The sequence below is a fragment of the Chrysochloris asiatica genome, unplaced genomic scaffold (assembly GCF_000296735.1).
Source record: "Chrysochloris asiatica unplaced genomic scaffold, ChrAsi1.0 scaffold00098, whole genome shotgun sequence".
NCBI lineage: Eukaryota > Metazoa > Chordata > Mammalia > Afrosoricida > Chrysochloridae > Chrysochloris > Chrysochloris asiatica.
In genome coordinates this window covers 7,666,472-7,681,709 of record NW_006408616.1, presented here as the reverse complement: position 1 = coordinate 7,681,709, position 15,238 = coordinate 7,666,472, and the positions used below count along the sequence as shown (strand labels likewise).

The window sequence follows — 15,238 nt, the reverse complement described above, 5'->3', positions numbered from 1 at the left end:
GGGCATGTTCGAGTCTGTGTCACGGCTGTTTTGCCAGTCCATCTTACTGAGGATCTCCCTTGCCTTTGCTGGCTGTCTACTTCACCAAATATGAAGCCCCTTCTAGTAATTGGTGTTTCCCAATGATTCATCCAAAGCAAGCAAGTTAGACTGTGTTCTGTTGTGATTTGTAAGGTCTCCCTTGGCTGATTTCTGAAAATAGATTGTGAGGTCTTTCTTTCTAGTCTGTCTTCATTTGGAAGCTCTGCTGAAACTTATTTACCAGGGGTGACCCTTGTTGTTTGTTGCTTAGTGCCGTCCCAAAGCCTCTTTATAGGGTGTGACCCTATTGGTCTATAATTCTTTTGGATTGATTTGGATCCCTAATTCTAGGTGACCAGCTCATCTAGTTTGCCCAAGATTCTCCTAGTTTAAGCACTGATTGTCCCACATCCTGGGACTCTGCTCAGCCTGGGGCAGACTGAGACAATTGGTCTCTCTTACTTTCAAGGACAAGTACATGTTTTGTTTTGTGTGAGTGTGCTTATTTCCTCTCCTGTTAATTGAGGAGGGGGAAAGTAAAACTGTTTGCATTTAAAAATTTCTAAATCAAGAAAAGGCTATATAATTTTGACAATAGGTGTGTGTAGTTGTAAACATTTAAGTTACTTTCGCATTATTTTTGGCTTTATAGAAAGGAAAAAAATCCAGTTCAACTTGATGATGAAGGTGGCAGGACGTTTTTGCGGGTGCTCATCCATCTGATTATGCACGACTACCCTCCTTTACTGTCAGGAGCCCTGCAGCTGCTCTTCAAGCACTTCAGCCAGAGGGCAGAAGTTTTACAGGCATTTAAACAGGTACGATTGAGGAGCCCTGAATGATTCCATAGAAGAAGCTCTGAACTGTTGTTTGTAACATTTAACCTGACTTTGTGGTTGCAGAATTCATGGGAATGTGTAGTTTTCCCTAGGGACAATTTTCACCTTTTAAAGATAGGTATGGCCTTCACTGATAGCAGACCATGATCAGTTTTAGAAAGAGTTTCCCACAAGGGCTCTTGTTAATGTCTTTAATATGAATGACAGATAGGAGTATTTAAGAAAGCATTTGGATATAATACCATATTTGGAGTTTTGTTTACTGCTTTTCTTTTTGATGCCAATTTTTACTGATACATTTGGGTAAGATGGGCAATATTCCTGAAATACATGTTTTGTGACTGATAAATGCATAAATCTGAGAGAAGATAATTGTTGTGGATGTCATAATTTTCTTTTTGATATTTAAATAACACATCAATTTTTAGACTAGCAATTAGTAATGCCTATGTGCTTACATGCACCTCATTAATATTTGTTTCACTTAGTAGAACATTAATCTTCATTGCTGTTGTTGTTAAGTGCCTTTGAGTAGGTTCTGACTCATAGCCACCCTGTATAAGGTTTCCAAGGCTTTTACATCTTTGCAGAGCAGAAAACCTTATCTTTCTCCTTCAGAGCGGCCAGTGGGCTCCAACTTTGGACCTTGTGGTTGGTAGTCCAGTGCTTATGGTATGGAGCCACTGCAGTTCCTGTAATCTTCATTAGGAAGTTTTATATGAATATATTCAAGAATGTGCAATAACTAGAAGGCTAGTCATATGAATATATATATAAATATATATACTTGAGTGGGTTTCAAAAAGTTCATGGAAAATTCTCCACCATCTTTTAACTCTACTTTGTCATGTACTTTTTGAAGCCCCCTTTAAAGCTCCTTATAATTTTGTGTATATCAGAACACATACACATTATAATAAAATAAGGGAGCTCTGGTAGCGTAGTGGTTACAAATCGGGCTGCGAGCCGCATGGTCAGCAGTTCAAAACTACCAGCTGTTCCGCGGGAGAAAGATGAGGCTTTCTGCTCCCGTAAAGATTTACAGTCTCGGAAACCCTGTGCAGGGTCGCTACGAGTCGGAACCGACTCCACGGCACATAACAACAACAACATAATAAAATAAAATGTATCATTGATTAGAGTATATATCTATTTCTCTTTTAATTTTTTTCATTTACTTTTATGTTTCTACCGTTTTCCAAACAGAGTCTTAGAAACAGTTGCAGAGAAATTAGGACTAAAATATCTTTTAAATGACACTTTACTATCCTATATAGTTTTGCTAGGCCTCACTTTTTTTCTTTTTAATCTTCTCTAGCACGAGAATGTATTGATCTTAGTTCACAGATACTTTCAGCTAAGGTTTCAACTGCCACGAGGCAGTTGTTCAAACAGAACAAGGGAACACCAAATCCTTTAAAATTATGAAAGGTGTGTGCCAGGGTTGTATTCTTGCACCATACTTATTCAATCTATATGCTGAGGAAATAATCTGAGAAGCTGGATTATATGAAAAAAAAATGTGGCATCAGGATTGGAGGAAGATTTATTAACAACCTGTGATATTCAGATAATACAACCTTGTTTGCTAAAAGTGAAGATGACATAAAATACTCACTGATGAAGATCAAAGACCACAGCCTATGGTATGGGTTGCACCTCAATGTAAAGAAAAAAAAAAAATCCTTACTACTGGACCAATAAAAGATATCCATATAAGTAGAGAAAAGATTGAAGTTGTCAAACACTTCATTTTGTTTGGATGATTAAGCATCAATACTCATGGACTAAGGTGAGGCTGATCCAAGCCACAGTGTTTTTAACAAACTTATATGCATGTGAAAGTTGGACAGTGAAAAAGATATATTATAGAAGAATTTGATGCATTTGAGTAATGGTGTTAGAGGAGTATATTGAAACTACCATGGACTGCCAGAAGAACAAACCAATCTATGTTGGAAGAAGTACATCTAGAATGCTCCTTGGAAGCCAGAATGGTCAGACTTCGTCTCTCATACTTTGGACATATTATCAGGAGGGACCAGTCCCTGGAGAAGGATATCATGTTGGTAAGGTGGAGGGCTTGAGAAAAAGAGGAAGACCCCCAACAAGACGGATGGATACAATGGCGGCAACAATGGACTGAAATGTAGTAATCATTATGAGGTTGGTGCAGGACCAAACAGTGTTTTGTTTTATTGTGCATAGGATCACTGTGAATTGGCACTGACTTGATGGCACGTAACAACAACAATCCTATACAGTTTTGCTAGGCCTCACTTTTTATTTTTGTTTTCCATCCTCTCTAACATGAGAATATTTTGATCTGAGTTCACAGATACTTCCAGGTAAGGTTTCATGTTGAATATCTATTTAACATATTTATAAAATTTCCAAAAATATTAAACCTCAACCAAGAGACAAATATGTTTAAAGACTTCGGAATTTAGACATAAAATAAATAGGAATAAATGACATTCTATCAGTAAATGATGGGTTGAAACTCTTCTGTTTTCAGGTACAGTTACTGGTGTCCAATCAAGATGTAGATAACTACAAACAAATCAAGGCAGATCTAGACCAGCTTCGACTGACTGTAGAAAAATCTGAACTGTGGGTTGAGAAGAGCAGCAGTTATGAGAATGAAGAAATGGGAGAGAATCAAGTAAAAGGTGGTGAAGAGCCAATCGAGGTTGGTTTTCCAGATTTTCTTTGAAAGAATCCAAACTACATTTTGAACCATATATGTAACTATATGACTGGTAGTAAAATTTATTTATAAAGAAAAACTTTTATTTTGAGCAAGCATGCATAAAATTTTCATTTGTCTAGTCAGTTAACTCCATAAATCTATACTTGGGGAAATTCTTGTTGATTGCTACTACTTCTTATTGTCTCGTTTTTTAACTTCTCCTTTCCACTATGCATTTTTATATCGAGGCATAAGGAGAATGGCAAGAGTTGCAAGGAGGCAAAAAGGAAGGAATCTAAAGCTGAGATTTGTGAAAAGAGGTGGATTTTAGTTGTCAGCATTCACTGTGGCTACTTATTGCCAACCTGAAAATAAATTTTTAAGTAGCTCTGGTAGCATAGTGAGTTATGAGTTGGGCTACTAACCGCCAGGTCGGTAGTTCGAATCTAACTTCTGTTCCTCAAGAGAAAGATGAGACTTTCTGCTCCTGTAAAGGTTTTTCACCGTGGAAATCCTATAGAGGGTTGCTGTGAGCTGGAACTGACTCAAAAAAACACCACCACCACAACCATTGTATACTCTTAAATAATATATATTTTAAAATGGAACAGCAATATGCTAACATGAAAATAACAAAACTTATGCTTGATCTAAATAATGGTAAAGTAATGACTGTGTGTCATTTTCACATATGGTATTTTTTTATTTGTGGATTAATTAGTTCCTGCAGACACATTTCACTAAATATACATGTTGATTGTTTTCTTTTTAAGCAGTATTCTAATGGCCATGTTGAAATAAGTGGATCAGTGCCAGAATCACAAAAGATAATACAGAGAGTGCTTTAATGACTGGTGTGATGCTGTAGGATCAGCATTGGACTGCTTACGTCAAGATCTACCATTTAAACCCACCAGCTGCTCCTCAGAAACTCTATACACAATCTATATGAGTTGGAACCAACTTGATGGCACCTAACAACCACAAGTGTTTAATTTACTTTAAATCTGTAGGGACATGAACTACCCCAATTTTTGTGTTTGTTGGAATATCTTAAATATTCTAGTTTATTGAGTGATGTCAGAGTATTGAGTGATGTCAGAGTATTGAGTGATATCAGAGCAGGTCATTGAGAGGTCAAAGTACTGAAAAGTTCCATAAGGGGTTTAACTAGTGGGCTCCTTCCTGCTTCCTGCTGAAAACGAATTATCACTTAGCTGCATACAAGTTTTGACAATCTTATAGGAAATTTTTCTGTCATTTTATAATGTAAGGGAATAGAATGTAGAATTTCTGCTCCATGCAAATTTTTTATGAGCAGTTTTTTGGGGGAGTTGGAGGTGGTAAGGAATATAATTCTTCCATAACATACTTAGGAAGGAACATTGGTAGCATAGTGGATTATGAGCTGGGCTACTAACTGAAAGGTCAGCAGTTCAAATCTACCAGTTACTCCACAGGAAAAAGGTGAGGGTTTCTGTTCCCATAAAGATTTATAGCCTCAGAACCCTATACAGGCTTGGTATGAGTTGAAACCAATTCAGCTGCACACAATCACCACCACCACCATACTTAGGAAATGAGAGAAAACTTAACTTTTATTTGTTTGTAGTTAAAATAAACAAAATGTGTATTTTATTTACTATACTCGGTCTTAGAGCAATGACTATACCAGGTCTTAGAGTCCTGGTGTGGTACTGTAGGATAAGCACTGGACTACTAACCTTAAGGTCGGTGGTTCAAATCTACCAGCTTCTCCTTGGAAACCCTGTAAAGAACTACTGTGAGTCAAAACTGATTCAATGGCACTTAAAAACAATAACAACAACATATCATTTCTTAGACCTTTTCACATATGGTATTAAAAACAGTTAAAATTAAGTTTGGAGATAAACATCACATTTCTAAGAATAAACTGAAATCAGAGAACCCAAGAGACTGACTAATGCCAGCCAGCTCTCTTTGTAACTCAGCTGAGATTTGAATTCCAGCCTTATTGTTTCAGGTTCTTCCGACCTGATATGTGAAGATATTGATACATGTGTTCACAGGCTAGAGTACTGCTACATTTTAAAAATATATATTCTACATATATTCTAGAAAGTAAATAAAAGTTGCTGCCCCTTTCAGAAAATTTCATTCTATTTTTGAACAAATAGAAAACAGTACTAAGCTTTAGGGGTGATGCATTATACTTACTGTAAAAATTCACCTGACTTAAAAATATAGGTGATATGTTTCATGAAGGATAGAAATCTCTAGTTTGTAGTTTCACTTTCTAATCTCTGGGGGGAGAAGGTGGGAGAAAGAGGTTATAGCATGTCATCCTCTTAGAAATTTAATAAACTGTATTTATGTCAGAAAGATGAATAAGTACTTTGCTTGTATATCCTAATACAAAAAGTACAGGTAGTTTGAGATGAAATTGTTGATGTTTGCTCAACATGGTGAACATAATGTATGTCATGGAATTATATACATAAAAGGATTGAAGTAGTAAATGTTTTATTATGTGTACTTTAATCACATACACACAGTAAAACGGTAGTCTAATCATTCATGTATTTATTTGTTGAGTTCAGATTTTATTACTTCAAGCAATTACTATTGAAGCCATTATAAATACATCAAGTAGGAAGTGATTTCATACAAGGAGTTAAATTTCAATAAATTAAATGGAGTAGCATAGTGGTTACGGATCAGGCTGTGAACCTTAAAGTCAGCAGTTTGAAACTACCAGCCATTCCGTGGGAGAAAGATGAGGCTTTCTGCTCCCATAAAGATTTACAGCCTCGGAATCCCTGTACAGGGTTGCTATGGGTCGGAACCGACTCGACGGCACTTAACAACAACAACAAATACAAGAAGAGGTTTAATACAGGGAATGCTGTGGAGAAGTAGAGTTTGGAACTACCACTAGACTTGATTTCAAGGTCAATCAGAGATGCAATTCCAAGGTCAAGTAATTGCTTACACTATTACCACAGATGCTGCCGCCATCACTGACTCACACCCTCAGAGCATGTGACTAGATTGTAGAACATGAAAACCACTGGGGGTACTCATATCTGCTGAGGTTTTCATTTCAGCATGCACAGCCTCAGGAAGATGATCTTCACTTGTCTTCTGTCTTCCAAATTTGACATAGGTTAAACTCATTGGCAGAACCTGAATTCAATTAGAATTTCAGCTCCCAAGAAATTTGAGAAAGCAGCTTCTTCCATACAGAGGAATGTAAGGGCTTGGAATGTAATTAGTGCTCATTGCTAGTTAATAGTATGTAGCATTGAGATTACAATGCATAGTTGGTTAAAAACATGGATTGGTTAAAAACACTCCAGAATTTGCCAGTAATTAGTTGTGTGACTTTGGGCAACTGATTTTTTCCCCCTAGATTTTATTTATATCATCTATGAAGTTGTAGTTGTTGTTGTTAAGTGTCTTCAAGTCGGTTTTGACTCATAGCGACTCTGAATAGGGTTTTTGAGGAGCAGTTGGTGAGCTTCAACCACTGAACCTGTGGTCCAAACTGGCCTTGCAGTCCAGCATATTAACCTGCAGAGTCATACCAGGACCCCAAAGTAAATACTGTTAATACTACTTAGCTCATAGGGTTGTTGTGGTGATAAATCAGTAATTCTGTGCACATGGCAAATGTTTTAGTTGGTATGGCTTCTTGTTCAGTAAGAACATATAAATAATATGAAAATATAAACACTAAGGTGATGTATTATTTATCAGTGAGTCAAGAAGTAAGGCTCCAACTTTAATGAATTCATCGTCTCAGTGCTGCCATCATGGATCAGTAGCTTTTCTTCTGAGGCTGTCCTTTTTATGGTGGCCTCATGGCAGCAGCCATCCTAGACATCACATCTAAGCACACTCCAAAGAAACATCTTCTAGACATCTCAAGATAGGACCACATGTTTATATGTACACCAATGGACCACAGGATTATTTTAGTCTTAATATAATAAGTCCCACTAGCTAGAAAATCTCCTGAATTCTTGAGGGAAAACTAGACTGTAGAACAAAATTGGGATCTGCTAGTACAAATAAATATTCAATTAATGGTTGGTGTAATAGCCTCATTATGAGTCAGAACTGACTCTATGGGATATAAACAACAACAATAATAATTGTTTGTTTGTTTTTTATGTGCTATCCATTGTCCTATTGGAGTCCTGATGTGGAGCTGTAAGATAAGCACTTGACACAAAGGTCGGTTTGAATGTCGATTGACAGTTCAAACTCATCTGTCACTCCTCAGACACAATATAAGGGGTCGCTATGAATCAAGGTGTCCTGGTGTGGCTCTGTGAGTTAATGCACCAGACTGCAAAGCCGTTTGAACTACAAGGTCAGTAGTTCAAGCTCACCAGCTGCTCCTCAGAAACCCTATACAGGGTCGCTATGGGTCGGAACCGACTCGACGGCACTTAACAACAGCAACAAGAAAATGAATCAGAACTGACTCAATGGTACTAAACAACAATTGTCCTGCTTATTATGGTAATTTAGGAATGATCAAATCTTAGAGTTAAAACATACTTCTTGTTGCTAAATGCCATTGAGTCTTGCGTCACAGCAAAACTGCATAGGGTTTCTGAGGAGTGGCTGGTGGGTTTGAACCACTGACCATGTGGTTAGCTGTCGATGCTTATTCTACAGTGCCACACCAGGCATAGTCAAATCCAGTTCCTCACATAATATTTGTATTTCTCAAACTAGCTCATCTAAATGAGTTATTTCGTAAAGCGAAACAGACTTCTGTAATGGGAAATTCAGGATCTTCTGTGGTAGAACATTTTATTTTAAAATTAAGGTATGGCTTCAGAAATAGACTAATACTAGTAAGTTTAAGCCCTTAGAGTCCCTCCCTATCTCCCAGAGAAAATGACTATTATGAATATAGGTTAATCACACTTTTATTTTTCTTAATAGCTTTACCACATATGTCTGTATTTCTAAAATGTGTAAAAAAAAGTTAGTCTGTTTGGGATATTTCTGTCATTTATCTTTGCTAATGTATAGATGTGATTCATTCAGTTATTCTAATATATGTTAATCCATTTATGCAAATGTTTATCCATGTAACTTTTTATCCACTTTATTTGACATTAAGGTTCTTTCCAGTTTATTTATTTATTTTTCTATTAAAAAGCAATTTGTTGTTGTCAAGTGTGGTTGAGTTGTATAGGATTTCTGAGGAGCAGCTGGTAGGTTTGAACTGCTGACCTTGTGGTTACCAGTCCAGTGCTTATTCTACAGTGATATACCAGGAGTCATTTAAAAGCAATTATTGTTGTTGAGTACTGTGGAGTTGGTGCTGACTCATAGCGACCCTGCATGGGGTTCCCAAGGCTATAAATCTTTATGGGAGCAGAAAGCCTCATCTTTCTTCCGCGGAACAGCTGGTAGTTTTGAACTGCTGACCTTGAGGTTAGCAATACGATTCATAACCATTACACTACCACAGCTCCTTTCCAATACTGCTATGAAAATTCCTTTATGTCAGCAGATGTCCATAAGCAAGAGACTCTTCAGTGTCCTTAGAAGTAAAACTTGTAATGCTTTCACCTTTATCAGACAATGCCAATTATTTTCCCAAGACCAAGAGATGCCCCCTTTAGCAAGGTATGAGAGTTTTAGTAGCTTGCTGTCTGTCCACTTGAATGCTTTTTTTCTCACCTTTTCATTTTTGATAACCAGATGCATTTGATGTTTAGTTTTTATTGTGATTTTTCTTTTTCTGGATTACTAATGATTCTGAGCATATTTTCATATGTTTACTTCTTCCAATTTGTTGTGTTTGTTAGATGCCATGGAGTCATGTGCTACTCATAACGACCTCATATCACAGAACGGAACTGCCCTACAGGATTTTCTTGGCTGTAGTCTTAAAGATGTACAGCCTCAGAAACCCTGTACAAGGGTCGCTATGAGTCAGAACTGACTCTATGTCACATAACAACAACAATAACAGTCTTTGAGGAAGCAGGCCTTTTTTCCGTGGAGTTGCTGGATGTTTTTGCACTGTCAGCCTTTTGAGTAGCAGTTATGTAATTCTACTTGGGTAGATAATTAAGTCTTACCAGATGTGGTGCTGTGGAATCAAACACTGGACCTCAAGGTCACTTTGAACCACACAGTAGGCAGTTCAAACTCACCAGCTGCTCCTTGGAAATCCTATACAGGGTTGCTATGAGTTGGAACTGACTCAATGGCACTCAACGAAAACAGCAACTCATGTATAGGTTAAGAATATTTTTTGTGACTTCAAGTCATGGTGATGCTATGAGTTCAAACTGGGATACAATGTTGTTATATTCTACTTATTTTTCTTACCTTATTATGCTGGTGTGGTGCTGTAAGATAAACACTCGACTGCAAGGTCTGTTTGCACCAAAGATCGGTAGTTCATATACACCACGACTCCACGGAAACCCTATGAAGAGTTGCTACGAGTCGGAACTGGCTTGATAGCACTTAATAATAACAACATTATGCTGGTAGGATTTTCCAGGACATTGTTGAATAGAAGAGGACATCCTTGTTCTGTTCCTGGTTTTAAAGGGAATGATTTTAATATTTCACTATTGAATATGTGGAAAAACGCCATTATCTTTTAATTTCGTTTGTTTCATGAAGTTTTTGAAGTCTTCTCATGTAATGTTCACTTGTAATTTTTTTTGTAGATATCCTTTATCAATTGAGGAGATTCCTAGTTTGCTAATTTTTACAATGAATTATGTTGGCCTTAATTGAATGTAGTTTGTGCATTTGTTGAGATTGATATTTTTCTTTTATCTGTTATTTTTGATTACATAAATTAGGAATAGAACTTCTAACTTAGTAAAGTTGCATTCCAGAATAATGTGTTTTGATGATAATTTTTAAATTGATATATTTAGTTTGCTAAAAATTTTACTTAGGATTTTGTATCAGATATATGTGGAGTCCTGGTGTGGTGATATAGAATAAGCATCCTACTGAGGCTGGAAGTTCAAACTTACTAGTCGCTTCTCCAAAAACTTACAAGGTTGCTATGTGTTGGAACTAACTCGATGGCACTTAACAACAAAAAATGATTGGCCTGTAATTTTCCTCTCTTGTACTATTCTTGGAGCTCTGGTAGCATAGTGGTTACGAATTGGGCTGTGAATCTCAAGATCAGCAGTTTGAAACTACCAGCTGTTCCATGAGAGAAATATGAGGCTTTCTGCTCCCATAAAGATTTACAACCTCACCCTGTACAGGGTCTCTATGAGTTGAAAACAACGCCATGGCACATAACAACAACAATACTACTATTGCCAAGTGTTGCTAATAAGGTTAAATTGATTCTATAAAATGAGATGGACAATATTCCCTCTTTTGTGTGTAAGATTGGAACGATTAATTTTATGAAAGTAATACTTGTCTATAAAACTGACTGGGTCTTGTATTTACTTTGTAGAAAGATTTTAACTACTGATTCTGCAATGGTTTAAGGGTCATACAAATTTTCTCTTTTGCATCAGTTTTGTTGTGTATTTTTCTAGTCATGTATTCAAGTGTTCAAATTTATTGACATCAATTTGCTGGCATTCTTTTATCTTTTTTATTTCTGCTATATCTGTAGTTTCACATCCCTTTTTATTCTTGGTATTACTTACTTATATCTGTTTTTCCCTCCCATTCTCTAGCTCAATCTTACCAGAATTTTAGGTATTTTATTTATCATTTTGAAGAACCCATTTTTGACTGTTGAAGTTCTAAGTTTGTTTGATATTTTATTGTATTTCTTCAACTATTCTATAATATTTTATTGTGACTGGTTACTATATTAATTTTCAGATTTTTTTGCTGTACAATGTATTTTAATCAACTTTTAGAAAAGACAAATACATATAATTTTTTCATATATAATGCATCACTGTCTTCATTTTTTCATCGAAGGTGAATCTTCATCTTCAAAATGCTGCTTTCAGGGAACCAGTCAGATGCAAGTCTGATGAAGCAATATAAGGACCATAGGGAAGATCCTTGCACCTCAAAATGAAATTTTTGCAGAGTGTCAACAGTGTGGGCAGGAATGTATGGACAGGCATTGTCATGATTTGCAGATTTTTAAACAAATTAAATATCTAATGCTGTCTAGTTGCAACCCTCAAATTTTAATGAATGGTTCTGGTAGCATAGTGGTTACGAATCGGACTGTGAACCGCAAGGTCAGCAGTTCGAAACTACCAGCTGTTTCGCAGGAGGAAGATGAGGCTTTCTGCTCCCGTAAAGATTTACAGCCTCGGAAGCCCTAAACAGAGTCACTAAGAGTCAGAACCGACTCCACAGCACATAATCACCACCATTATTATTGTTATTTTATTGGAGCCCTCGTTTGGTACTATAAAATAAGCATTGGTCTGCTAACTCCAAGGTCAATGATTCAAACCTACCAGCTGCTCCTTGGAAACCCTATACAGGGTCACTATGAGTCAGAACCGATTCGACAGCATTAATAACAACAGCACAATTTTTATTATTATTCAATATTATTTTTAAATCTTCATTATGATTTCTTCTTTGGATCAGATTTAGTTGGAAGTGAATTTTAACTCTCTATACCCAACACTTCCTTTGTTATCGAATTCTTAACTAAATTGTGGCAAGAGAATGTGGTATTGGTGTGTTTGTTGTTAAGTGCAGTCAAGTCAGTTCCAACTCATAGCCACTCTGTATAGGGTTTCTGAGGAGAGGATGGTGAGCTTGACTTGCTGACCTTGTGATTCAGACCAACCTTCTATTCCAGTGTGTGAACCCACAGCAGGACTCCTTTGATGTTATTGTTGTTGTTGTTGTTAGGTGCCATTGAGTTGGTACTGACTCACAGCGACCGACCTTATGCACAACAGAATGAAACAGAACAACAACAGCTAGTTTTCCATAGTTTGTATAGAGCCTTGTTTTTGGCCTGTTGTAGCATCAGATTTTTAATATGGTCCATGTGTAATTGAGAAGAATGTAAATAAGTGCAGAATGCTTTATATATGACTACTAAATCAAAATTGTTAATTATATTAAAATCACCTTTTAATTTACCAATATTTTCGTTTTCTTCACATATCAATAGTTAAGAGATATTTCTACTAGGATTTTCAGTTTTTTTCTTGCAATTCTACTAATTTTGCTTTATATGAATGCCTATAATTTTAAATTTATTCTTTTTTATTAGGAAAAAATAAAATTTATTAGTAAAGTCTTTCTTTCTCTTAAGCATTCTGATGATATTAATCTATATCGTTTGACTTCTGTTGCTGCTGCTGCTGCTGAGAAATTTGTGGTCTATTGAACAGTGGTTCTTAAATTCTACAACTCTAATGAAGTGTAAGGAGCTCTGGTAGTGTAGTGGTTACGAATCGGGCTGCGAACCTTAAGGTCAGCGGTTCGAAACTACCAGCCGCTCCGCGGGAGAAAGATGAGGCTTTCTACTCCCGTAAGGATTTACACCCTCGGAAACCCTGTACAGGGTCGCTATGGGTCGGAACCTACTTGACGGCACTTAACAACAACAACAACAATGAAGTGTATGTAGAACCTTTAAAAAGTGTTCTTTGCAAAGGTAAATAAAATACCTAAAACTTTGACAAGATTCAGCTAGAGAAAAGAAGGGAGTTGTAAGTAAACAATATCAGTAGTAATGCAGATGAAAATTTCCTCCAAATCTATTATTTCAATTTTATGTATTTCAAATCTGTGAATTTAATTAGAGTCATCAGAATCTCCATGTATATATTTAAATTTTTCATCCTATCTACTGAATTTTTAATTTCATCAATTATAATTTTCATATCTATAATTAGACTTTGTTTATTCAACATTTTTGGTCAATTTGAATCATCTCTTCTGCTTGATAATTTTTGTGAACCCCAGATGCCTATTTTACACAGCCTATTTGCAATAATTCCAGGATCTAAAGCACTTGAAAGTTTATGATTTTCATTTATGTTGACTTTCTTCTTTGTATTTTTGGTCATCTATGATAATGATCTCATAACTTTTAACCTTATTGTAATAGGGGATAACTTCCCCTTGGAGTACTTGTGATTGTTTTGACCCATTGCCAGGTGATGATGCTGGCCTGGATCCACTTTGCTATCCTGAACACCTGTGTTGAGGCAGAAGTCTTGGGTTTAGCTCTTCATAAATAAAACACTGGCGCAGAGTTTTCTTAGTCTCTGGGTTGCGTTTGTTGTCAGGGAAATTTATCCTGTTGCCTTGATACTGGAGATCTTTGATCTGGTTTCAGATTACTTTATTCCTCTTGGAAAAGGGGTATAGATGGGGTCTCTTGGAGCTCTCCTCTGTTTTTTGTGAGTTCAATAATATACTTAAAATAGATTTGCATTCAGGATTTAGTTGTTTTATAGTAGGAGGGTCCTTTGAAGTTTTAACTTCACTTGAAGAAATCCTTCAGATATATTTATTTATTTGTTCAAATTATGAACTTACTTTCTTTGGAACGTCACATGTAGAATTTCTCTGAGGTGTGTATTTAATTCAAAGATGATTTCATTTGCTTCTGTGAGGTACTTTGGGTTACTACATTTTGTAACTACATTGAACAAATTTTGATTGGGGTCATGTAAAACCAAGCCCCCCAAATTCCCTGTCATCAAGTTAATTCGAACTCATAGGACAGAACTGGACAAGTAAAACTAATCCTTAGGGTTTCTAAGACTGTAAATCTTTATGGGAGCAGCCAATCTTATATTATTCCCACTGAACAGGTGGTATGAACCATCAACCTTGGGGTCAGTAACCCAACCCTTAATCCACTATACTACCAGTACTCCTTTTGGGGTCCCCTAGTAGTCTGTGTTGAAAGAAGTACAACCAGAATGCTCCTTAGAAACCAAAATTGCCCGACTTCATCTCTGATACTTCAGATATATTATCAGAAGAGACCAGTCTCCAGAGAAGGACATCATGCTTGGTAAAAGTCAGTGAAAAAGAGGGAGACCTCCAACTGGAGTGGCATGGTGGCAACAGCAATGGGCTCAAGCTTAGCAGCAATTGTGAGGATGGCGCAGGACCAAACGGTGTTTCATTCTGTTGTGCAGAAGGTTGCTATGGATCAGAACTGATTCTCTGGCACCTAACAACAACTAAGTAATACAAGTTCTAGTTCCAAAATCTTGAATGAAGCAAGTTTGTCTTTATATATAAGACCCTAAGAGAGGTTTACGTTTGTTTAAAAAAAAATTTTCCTTAATCATCCTTTTTCAACTCTGACCAGAGCCAAAACTAAGATCCTTTGGTGTTCTGTGGGCCACATCTTTCTCTATTGTCTCCTTTAGTTATTCAACACTCGGCTGTCTGTTATACTGTGGTGGCTTATGCGATTCTTTGATACTGGAGGTTATGCCATAAGTATTTCAAATACAGCAGGATTACCAATGGTGGACAGGTTTGAGCAGAGCTTCCAGACTAAGACAGATTAGGAAGAAGAGCCTTCTGCTTTTGATAACATTGGTCAGTAAAAAACATATATAACTGTGGTGCATTGTCTGATATAGTGCCAGAAGGTGAGCACCTCAGGTTGGAAGGCATTCAAAATGTAACTGGGACAGAGCTGCTTCTTCAAAGTAGAGTTGACCTTAATGACTTGAATGGAATAAAGCTTTCAGGGCCTTCAGTTAGTGAT

The 15,238-nt window shown here is 36.7% G+C and overlaps 1 protein-coding gene across 1 annotated transcript in view; it reads left to right on the top strand.

Moving 5' to 3' along the window:
• ITPR2 (inositol 1,4,5-trisphosphate receptor, type 2) overlaps nucleotides 1-15,238 on the top strand; it is a 707,773-nt gene that overhangs the window by 284,984 nt on the left and 407,551 nt on the right. Inside the window, exons 23-24 of the mRNA XM_006866982.1 lie at nucleotides 674-839; nucleotides 3,379-3,552. Of these exons, the coding sequence (XP_006867044.1) occupies nucleotides 674-839; nucleotides 3,379-3,552 (340 nt within the window). The remainder of the gene's footprint in view (nucleotides 1-673; nucleotides 840-3,378; nucleotides 3,553-15,238) is intronic.